Source organism: Peromyscus leucopus, chromosome 8b (assembly GCF_004664715.2).
Source record: "Peromyscus leucopus breed LL Stock chromosome 8b, UCI_PerLeu_2.1, whole genome shotgun sequence".
NCBI lineage: Eukaryota > Metazoa > Chordata > Mammalia > Rodentia > Cricetidae > Peromyscus > Peromyscus leucopus.
The window spans coordinates 6,257,892-6,267,450 of NC_051086.1; the positions used below are offsets into that span (position 1 = coordinate 6,257,892).

A 9,559-nucleotide genomic window follows, 5' to 3' on the forward strand; every position below is an offset into this window, starting at 1 on the left:
GTGCATAATCAAAGACCACTAGATTCATGGGATGTTAAGGCCTTATGAATAGAGGCAGATCTCTATGGGTTCAAAGCCAACCTAGTCTACATAGCAAGTTCCAGAACAGCCAAGGACCATATAACGATAGCCTATCTCTATAAACCAACCAGCCAAACAAACAAACAAACAAACAAACAACCCCATGAGTGACAGCAAGCACATTCTCAGACACTGGCCATAATGTCATTATTGTTGTGGTCTAGAAGATAAAAACATCTGTGTCTGAAAATCCTGTAGAAGCAACTCAGTCTCCTGAGTTATACTGGGAGGACACAGTGTGAAGCTTAGGGAGGTGAAGAGAAAAGTATAGTAACCTACCTGGGACACAAAGAACAGGGGCATGAGGCTAGCAGCACTGGCATGTTCTTCTTTCCCTGGGGTTGGAGGGGCAGAGGGGGTAGGTGTTTGCATGGAGACAGAAGCATGACCTCTTGGGAACAGAGATGTCCACTGAGGGACAGATATAGCCAGGCTGGATGACCATTCAGTGGAGAACTTGGAACTACATACCCAAACTTCACAGTCCTCCTCCTTCCCACCTATCATGGGTGCTCCCAATAGGCCGACTTCAACCAACATCAAAGGGGGTCATTGCTAAACCAATTTCCCAATACACGGGGAAAGCGGAGAGGCAGAACTGCCCTGGAGACATACATAGCCAGCATTGAACAGGGACACAGAATAGTTGAGAAAGAACCAAAGCGAATTCCAGAACTAAATACAATGATGGGAATGAGTAACTCGGGCTGGGGAGATGGCCAGTCAGCACAGTGCTTGCTTTGCAGACACACGGACCTAAGTTTGAGCACAAGAACCCTGGCCTGCTGTCAAGCCCACCTGGTAAGGTCTAATCCAGCAAGAGACCTTACTTTTTAAAAAATTGCCCCTGAGGAATGACACCCCAAAGGTGTTCTCATGTGCATGTGTATCTGTACACACAACACCAGCCCAAAGGTTCAGTAAGTTCAATCAATGTCAGTCCACACTTGTGGTTGTCATAGTAACCCTGCAAAGACAGAACCACAGCTGAGGGCAAGGACAATGAACAGCTGCAAGAGGATGGAGTTGCTGTCCATTAAGATGGGGAGACTGCTGGTGGTGGTGCACACCTTTAATCCCAACGCTCGGGAAGCAGAGACAGGTGGATCTCTGTGAGTTCGAGGCCAGCCTGGTCTACAGGGTGAGTTCCAGGAAAGGCTCCAAAGCTACACAAGAGAAAACCTGTCTCAAAAAAAAAAAAAAAAAAAAAAAAAAAAAAGATTGGGAGACCGAGCCTGGGATGATCTTCCACATGACTGCTTCCAAACTATGGTCCACCTCCTACAGACTGGAGCCCACACCTCTTCTCTTGCTTAGGGACTAAGTAGCTTTCTGTTTGGCCTCCATCTGCAGCCCCATCCCCATACTAACCACCAGGCAGGCATTGCGAATTGTCCAAGAGGGGTGTGCTTCCCTTTACTCTTTTGCTTTTCATGATGGGGATTTCCCTTTAGTATTCCAACTCCCCTTAACTCTATCAGGGTTGAGGGATGGATTCTTACTGCTGAACTGGGGTGTGGTGTGTTAGTTACTCTTCTATTTCTGTGGCAAAACACTGTGCCCAAGGTAACTTATAAAAGAAAGTGTTTCATTCGGCTTATGGTTTCAAAGGGTCAGAGTTCATAACAGTGGGGCAGAGGCATGGTGGCAGGAGCAGCTATCTTTTTGTTGTTGTTTTTGTTTCTTGAGACAGAGTCTCTCTAGGTAGTCTTGGCAGGTCTGGAACTCACTATATAGATCAGGTTGGCCTTAAACTCAGAGAGATTCACTTGCTTCTGCATCCTTAGTGCTGGGATTAAAGGCATGCACCACCACACCAGATTTAAGAGTTCACATCTTGATCCACAAGCAGGAGGCAGAAAGCAAGATTGTCTAAAGCCTTTTGAAGTTTCAAAGCCTAACTCCAGTGACACACCTCCTCCAACAAAGCCACACCTCCTAATCCTTCCCAAATAGTTCTACCAACTGAGGACCAAGTATTCAAACATGAACATATGGGGGCCAGTCTCACTCAAACCACCACATTCCACTCCCTGGTCCCTATAGGCACACGGATATATCATAATGCAAAATGCATTTAGTCCAACTTCAAGTCCCCAAAGTCTTTCACAGCTTAACACAGTTTGAAAGCAAACCACATACTTCTGACATATAGTGATGGAATATGCATTACTATTCTGAAAAAGGAGGCATGGGATACAGTGGGGAAATACTGAGCCAAAGCAAGATTAAAACACAGCAGAGCTAAACTCAAACTCTTTAGCTCCATGTCTAGTATCATAGGGTTTAGAAGGCTCCACCCTTCTGGTTTTGTGGTCTGCAACATACGTCTCTCTCTTGGTCCTGGTACCACTCTCTATTGTGTGCAGCCACCTGGAGTGAAGTCAGAATACAGGTAGGAAAAAGAATGCTCTGTGTTGGGCTGTCTCAAATTCTAAAGTCAAATATTACAACCCATCCTGACCTAAAATGCTTCCAGGCCCCTAATTGCCTATAAAGACAGTTTTTAAAAATTTAATACAGTGCTCTTAGGGCTTGGGCTTCTGATCCTGCGACATGGCTAAATGCACCAAGAAGGCTGGGATTGTGGGGAAATATGGGTCCCATTACAGTGCCTCCCTCTGGAAAATGGTGAAGAAAACTGAAATCAGTGGGCACACCAAACACACTTGCTCCTTTTGTGGCAAGACCAAGATGAAGAGATGTGCCGTTGGCATCTGGAACTGTGGTTCCTGCATGAAAACAGTAGTTGGTGGAGCCTGGACCTCCAACACCACTTCTGCCCTCACAGTGAAGTCTGCCCTCAGAAGACTGAGGCGCTGAAAGAGCAGTGGAAGCATATGGTTTGAGACCTGCCTAGCCTGTGATAAATGGGCTAGTTTACACAACAAAAATTTTACCCTGGCACTCTGCATCCTCTACTGTCCGGCTCCCGCCTAGTTAGCTCTACCAGCTGACGTCAGCCCACCTGCCATTCTCCAACTCCTTACCCAGTAGGAGATTCTTCTGGCCATTGCTGTCACCAGACACCTGAACAACGTGACTAAAAGGCTTCTTTTGTCACAGTTTCAGAGGGTGAAAGGTCATCTCGGTGGGAGGGAGGATGGTAGGAACAGCTCAGCCTATGCTGTCAGAGCAGCAGGCAGAGAGCTTGGGGTCAGAACCAGCGGTGGGAATTGCCTCCAAAGGCTTCGAAAGGCCTGCCTTTCCCAGCCGACCCTCAGCTCCTAAAGACCCCGCAACCTTCAGAACAGCACCACAGGCTGGGGGACAAGAGTTCAAATCATGAGCCTGTGGGGACACTTCAGATTCAAGTCATAGCAGAAACTGCTTTTGAAGGAAAATCAATCCCAGCTGCCTGGTGGTGGTGCACGCCTTTAATCCCAGCACTGGGGAGGCAGAGTCAGGTAGATCTCTGTGAGTTCGAGACCAGCCTGGTCTACAGAGTAAGTTCCAAGACAGCCAGGGCTACACAGAGAAACCCTGCCTCTAAACAAAACAAAACAAACAAATCAATCCCAATCTCCCCTGCCCCTCACCATGCCATGAGCAATGTTCTAGAGGTCCATGTGGGGGAACCCAGCCACCTGGTCCTCAGGCACTGAAACATATGTGGGGTTTATTTATTTATTTATTTATTTATTTTGGTTTTTTGAGACAGGATTTCTCTGTGTAGCTTTGTGCCTTTCTTGGAACTCACTCTGTAGCCCAGGCTGGCCTCGAACTCACAGAGATCTACCTGCCTCTGCCTCCCTAGTGCTGAGATTAAAGGTGTGCGCCACCACTGCCCGGCCATATGTGGAATTTAAAGTTCTAAGTCTGGGTTAACTTGTTACACAGCATTGAATCTCCCCATGAGTGATTCCTTCTTGTTCTTCCTGTCTTGGCTCAGACGCCTCCTCTTCCTGGAAGCCTTCCCTAACTTCCTGCCCATGACATCAGATGTTTTAGCCTTCCAATGTCCTCTACATCTTCTCTAGCAATACCACCTGGATGTTGCCTTAGAGAGTGACTCCATTCTATCTGATTTGCTGTGTGTACACAGGATGAGGTTCACTCCACCTCAGTCCCACAAGTATCTCTCCTGTACCAGGCTTTTTCTTTTTGGGCCATCAACCAGCTCACAAATCATGACACAGAGACTTATTACTAGTTATGAATGCTCAGCCTAGCTTAGGCTTGTTTCTGGCTAACTCTTTTAACTTAAATTAATCTGTTTCCCTTTATCTATGTTTTGCCTTGGGAGTTTTTTTTTTTTTTAACCTACTTTCTGTATATGTTAATTTTACTGCTTCTCACATCTGCTGGCTGGCGGCTGCCTGGCTGGCCCTGGGCATCTTCCTGGTCCTCTCCTCTCTTCTTTTTCTCTCATTCTTCCTCTCTAGCCTAGATTTCTCCTCCTGCTTATTCTCTCTGCCTGTCCGGCTATCCCTCTCCTGCCTAGCTATTGATGGGTCAGCTCTTTATTAGACCAATCAGGTGCCTTTGGCAGGCAAGGTGAAACAAATGTAACACGTCTTTATATAATTAAACACACATCCTTGTATCCTTAAACAAATACAAGAGAAACAAATGTAACACATCTTTACACAGTTAAAGCAATATTCCACAGCACGAAGAACAAATGTAACACATCTTTACATAGTTAAAGTAATATTCCACAGCATGAACAAATGTAACACATCTTTACACAGTTAAAATATTATTCCACAACACTCTCCTCCCCTTCTCTCCTCTCCCGCTCCTCCCTTCCCCTCCCCTTTCCTCTCCCCTTCTCTCCTATTTCTCCTACTCCCTCACTTTCCTTTCCTCTCTCCCGACATGGGTAGTTCACATTAATTTGAGATAATTTTTATCACCTTCAGCTGAAAGAGTTCAAACAACCTCACCCCTATGGCATGGAGTTAGGGCTGGGGCTCCCGGCCCTCAGACCTTCCCTTACTCTGTACTTACCCAACAAAGTTGTACCTGACACTGGTACCCTGCCCCAGGTTATTGCCCCACGCTTTTGCTATCCTCCTCCCTGATTTCTTGAAATCAAAGCTGCGCCATGTTCATCTCTACATGCAGACCACATCCCATGAAGAGGCACCAGTGAATAACCGCACAAGGAATGAGCAAGCACCTTCTGGCTGGTCAGAGGGTTTAAATGGAGCAAGAAAGCATGGCCACATTTTCAGAGACCTATTTTCTGAGATCTAATTCCTTTAAATCCTTGCTGAGTTTGACAGAGGGTTATTGTATTTTAATCTCTCTTCATCCAGACCAGGCTGAACCAGCCACTCCTATGGAACATGAACTAGTGTCTCATCAGAAAACAAACCCAACCCAAATATTCCCTGCCTAAAACAACGAGCAGTGATGTTTCTGGCAGGGGTGGGTAGAAGAGAGTGTGCATGTGGGGTCAAGGAAGTTTCTCCCTTCCGGACATTGTTTTGTACGGAGTGATCATTCAGCAAGCATTTAATGAGCACCTACTGCATGCCAGACACTACAGTGCTACTTCATTCTCACAGATGATCAAGCAACACATTTGCTACCTGCTGTTGTATCATGGATCAGGGAAAATTGGGAGCTTAACAATTTTTTTTTTTTTTTTTTTTTTTTTTTTTTTTTTTTTTTTTTTTTTTTTTTTTTGCGGTCCTGTGGGAATCTAGTAGGGGTCAACTGGGTTGCCTCTGCTCAGGGCATCTCAGAGGTCCAGTCAAGCTTTAGTAGGGAATGTAATGTCCCAAGATATAGCTGGAGCTGACCAATCCCTGTCCAATCACATGCACACGGTTGTTCTTGATTCCTTTGCAATCTATCACGTGACATCCATGGAGTGCACCTCCCTTCTTCAAGAGATCATGAGTTACTGTCTGAGACAGAAGTTGCTATATTTTGTAACGTAACTTCAGAACAGACATCAATATGTGGTGTTTTGTTCATTTGGCACAAGTTAGTAAATCCAGCCATGCTCTAGGGGAAGGGAATGACTCAGGATCCCAACACCTGGAGTCAGCCATCTGCCACAGGGAAGGATTTATTATTCCTTAGTTTCAGGTCTGTCCATAGCCATTTAAGCAATGCCTCCTGGTCAGCCACCCAGAGACTTCTCTGACTCTGAAAGTGGTCTCCTTGGCTGGCTGGGGTGAAATGGAGGCAGGGGAATGCCAGCGTGTGTTTCTTGATTGCAATGTAAGGGATTACTCACAATTCAGTGGCTTAAACACTTGGTATCATGTAGTTTCTAGGGGTCAGGATTTAGGAGTAGCTTAGCTGGGGAATTCTGGCTCAGGGTCTCCCCGAGAGATGGAGGAGCTAAAGTGTAAGCCAGGCTGTAGCTCTGAGGCATGACCTGGGCTGAGGAGGCTTCCTGGAGGGCTTCCTCACCTGGCTGTGGCAGGAGGCCTCAGGTCTACTGTGTGGACTGCTCTAAGAGAGTGATGCCCGAGCCTCCTTAGAGGATGGCACTGGGACTTCCCCCAGAAAAGTGATTCAGGAGACCTGACGAAGGCAGGCGTGATGCCTCTTGGAACCTAGCCTCAGGAGTCACACCTTCTGCAATATCCTGTTGCGTTACATAACGACCTATTCACTGTGGGAGGTGACTAAATAAGGGCCTGGGGCTGTTGGTGGATGAAGACCACTGGAGGTTGAACACCACAGAATACCACAAGATCAGCAGTTCCCAAACTCAGCTGTTCCTAGCTGCTGCCATGTTCAAAGAGGTCCAGAGCATTCCCACACATTGTGACACGTGTCTGACTTCCTTTGCTCAACCTCCCACTGTCTCCTGGGCGGATTAACACATGAGATTGGCAACCTGCTTGGCTTTCAAAACTCAACAGTCCCCACAGAGTCTATTGGTGATGTGGCCACTCCATTCCCATCCTCTCTGTCCTATGGGAAGACCCTGGACTATTCTGCCTTAGACATGTGCCTCTCTATACACATGGAGACACTGGGTGGATGGTGGGACAGGGTGGTGGCCATCCAAGCTCCTTCAGGAAGCTTCCACTCAAGTTGGGGGTTTGAGTACTAGTTAATACAATCATGAGTTGTGCCAAACCCTCCCAAGGAAAATCACAGGACATTAGATATTAATGAATGGCCTCTTCTCTTTGCAGTATTTGAACAGTCAAGTGATTTAGGCAGGACAGGAGTTTACCATTAGGTTCCAATGTAAGTGTTCAGCAATCCAGAAATAGTGGACCCAACAACATGGATGCTTATTTCTGTCTTGTAGAAAACCATGGAACTACTGAGTGACAAGAACTGGGGGCTCTTTCTATCCTGTCACTTTGTTCTATGTGGTTTCTAGTGCATGGTCCAACATTCTAGGCAGCCAGCTGGATAAAGGGACAGAGAGGACAAAGAGCATGCACCTTCCTTTCTCTCTCTCTCTCCCTCTTTCTTTTTTGTTTTTTTGAGACAGGGCTTTTCTGTGTAACAGTCCTGGTTGACCTGGAACTTGCTCTGTAAGTCAGGCTGGCCTTGAACTCAGAGATCTACTTGCCTCTGCCTCCCGAGTGCTGGGATCAAAGGCGTGCACCACCACTGCCCAGCTGCACCCACTCTTCTTGAAGTCACATTCTTCCTACACTTCAATAACCCGGTCACATAGACACAGTTAGCTGCAAGGGAAGCTGTAACATGCAAGTTTCTATGTGCCCATCTAACAGTTGAGAGCTTTCTTTCTGGGTAAAAAAAAAATACCCACACCAGTCAATCCTACCTTCATTTACTCTGCTGAGCATCGGTTGTCCTTGGTCATGCTAAAGTGCACATCTGAGATGCTTTAGGAGGTATGGGCTAAGGAGGAGGATGGTCCCGGAGATGCCCAAGTAGCTAGTCTCTGAACCACCTTCTGAGAAAGGGAAGACATGAGATCAAATGTCCACAATGCACAACTTCTGTCTTGGGGTTATGCACCCAGAGGTTACTGAAGGCCCCTTGATTCTTTGTGCTGTTCCCAGGTTCTGGGCCAGGCTCAGATTGTCTCATTTCCCATAAGAGCATGGGGTGCTTGTTGAGTGAATGAATGACTGGGAGTGGAATATGGGTTGTCAGAAGGAGAAGGAACTGGTGGGACCATGGTTCATGTACTTCTGATCTTGGATTTTGCTGCCCATTTTCTCCTTCAGGAAATCAAGCAGCTATTTCCATCCGTTTTTTAGTCGGAAAACTGCCCACAGGTCCTGCTTTTTCAAACTTGGGCCCCCACTTTCCTCCCTGAGTTGCTGTTGTCTTGGGTCACTACAACTTTGAAGAAGGCATCAGCAACAGAACCCAGGGAAATTCAGTGGTCAGCTTTCTCCTACATCGGTGTTCTAGTTTGCTTTTCTTTGCCGTGACAAACTCTGACCAAAGCAACTTGGGAGCAAAGGGTTTATTTGGCACATGCATCCATACCACAGTCCTTCATTTACTCAAGGCAGGAACCATGAAGCAGAAACTGAAGCAGGGACCGGTGAAGGAAGGCTGCTGCCTGGCTCCCCTGCTCACATGTGGCTAAGCTCTCTGATCCTAAGCTTACCTGCCTAGGGATGGTGTTACCCACAGAGGGGTGGGCCTCCCTATATCAATTAGGAACCAAGAAAACATCACAGACATGCCCACAGGCTGATGTGATGGAGGTAAGTCTTCAGCTGAGGTTCCCCCTTCCCAGGTATGTCAAGTTGACAACTAAGATCGTCAGACCACAGGCTTGGAGTTCAACTCCTTCCCCCTCTGGCCCTGCAAGCTGAGGACGCTCTTCTCCGCACTTCTGTGTTTCTGAGAACTGAGGCTCAGGGGGCAATCCGCTTTGCCATTTTTAACAGTGCAAACCCCAAACCTCTGGATAAATCTGCACAGACCTGACTTCAAGGTGGGTAGATGCTCAAAGAATGCTCAACCCTAAATAAGAGCAGAGAGCTATAAACCCAACCCTAACAGGTGGAGAAGCTCTCAGTAGAAGCCAGGCTGCTCAAATAACCAGGGTCCCAATGTCTCCTTTGATACCTAGGAAAAGCCAGGGTATATGCAGATGGAGAAAGGGGTGGTGGCAGATCCCAGGAGCCAGATGGCTGTTCCTGCGAGGTAAAGGATACCCAGTGGACTTTCCCAGTCCAGGACTGCGTTGCCCACCCACTAGTTTTAGCCCTCACCCAGAGCTAGTGCCACGCAAGGAGCCTAACTTGCAGCATTCTCTCTGATCTTCACAACGCAATGGCTTTATTTTACAAACACAAAACCCACTGCTAGAGGCAAAGGGATTTGCCCTGAGGCCCCACACAGGCTAGGAAAGAAGATCAGAGGGCAAAAGGAACCAAAGCTTGACTCCTGAGATTTGGGCAACTGGGTTGGGGCAGCATCCCACTCACAGCCCGCCCCAGCCCGCCGGCCCTTGGGCCCCTTTAACCGGGCAGCGGAAGGGGCGGCCAGGGAAGCGGCGGCGCCCAATGGGCTGCGGGGAGCGTCACTTCCCGGCGGCGGGAGGCGAGTGGCGAGT

The 9,559-nt window shown here is 47.5% G+C and overlaps 1 protein-coding gene across 1 annotated transcript; it reads left to right on the plus strand.

The window, feature by feature from the left end:
* Positions 1 to 2,637: 2,637 nt before the first annotated feature.
* Positions 2,638 to 2,904, plus strand: LOC114709470 (60S ribosomal protein L37a-like). The gene has a single exon (XM_028893326.1). The coding sequence runs from the start codon at positions 2,638 to 2,640 to the stop codon at positions 2,902 to 2,904; it is 267 nt and encodes an 88-aa protein (XP_028749159.1).
* The last annotated feature ends 6,655 nt before the right edge of the window (positions 2,905 to 9,559 follow it).

Excerpts from the sequence above, each read along its gene's own strand:
- LOC114709470 (XM_028893326.1), top strand. The coding sequence starts at position 2,638 with ATGGCTAAATGCACCAAGAAGGCTGGGATTGTGGGGAAATATGGGTCC.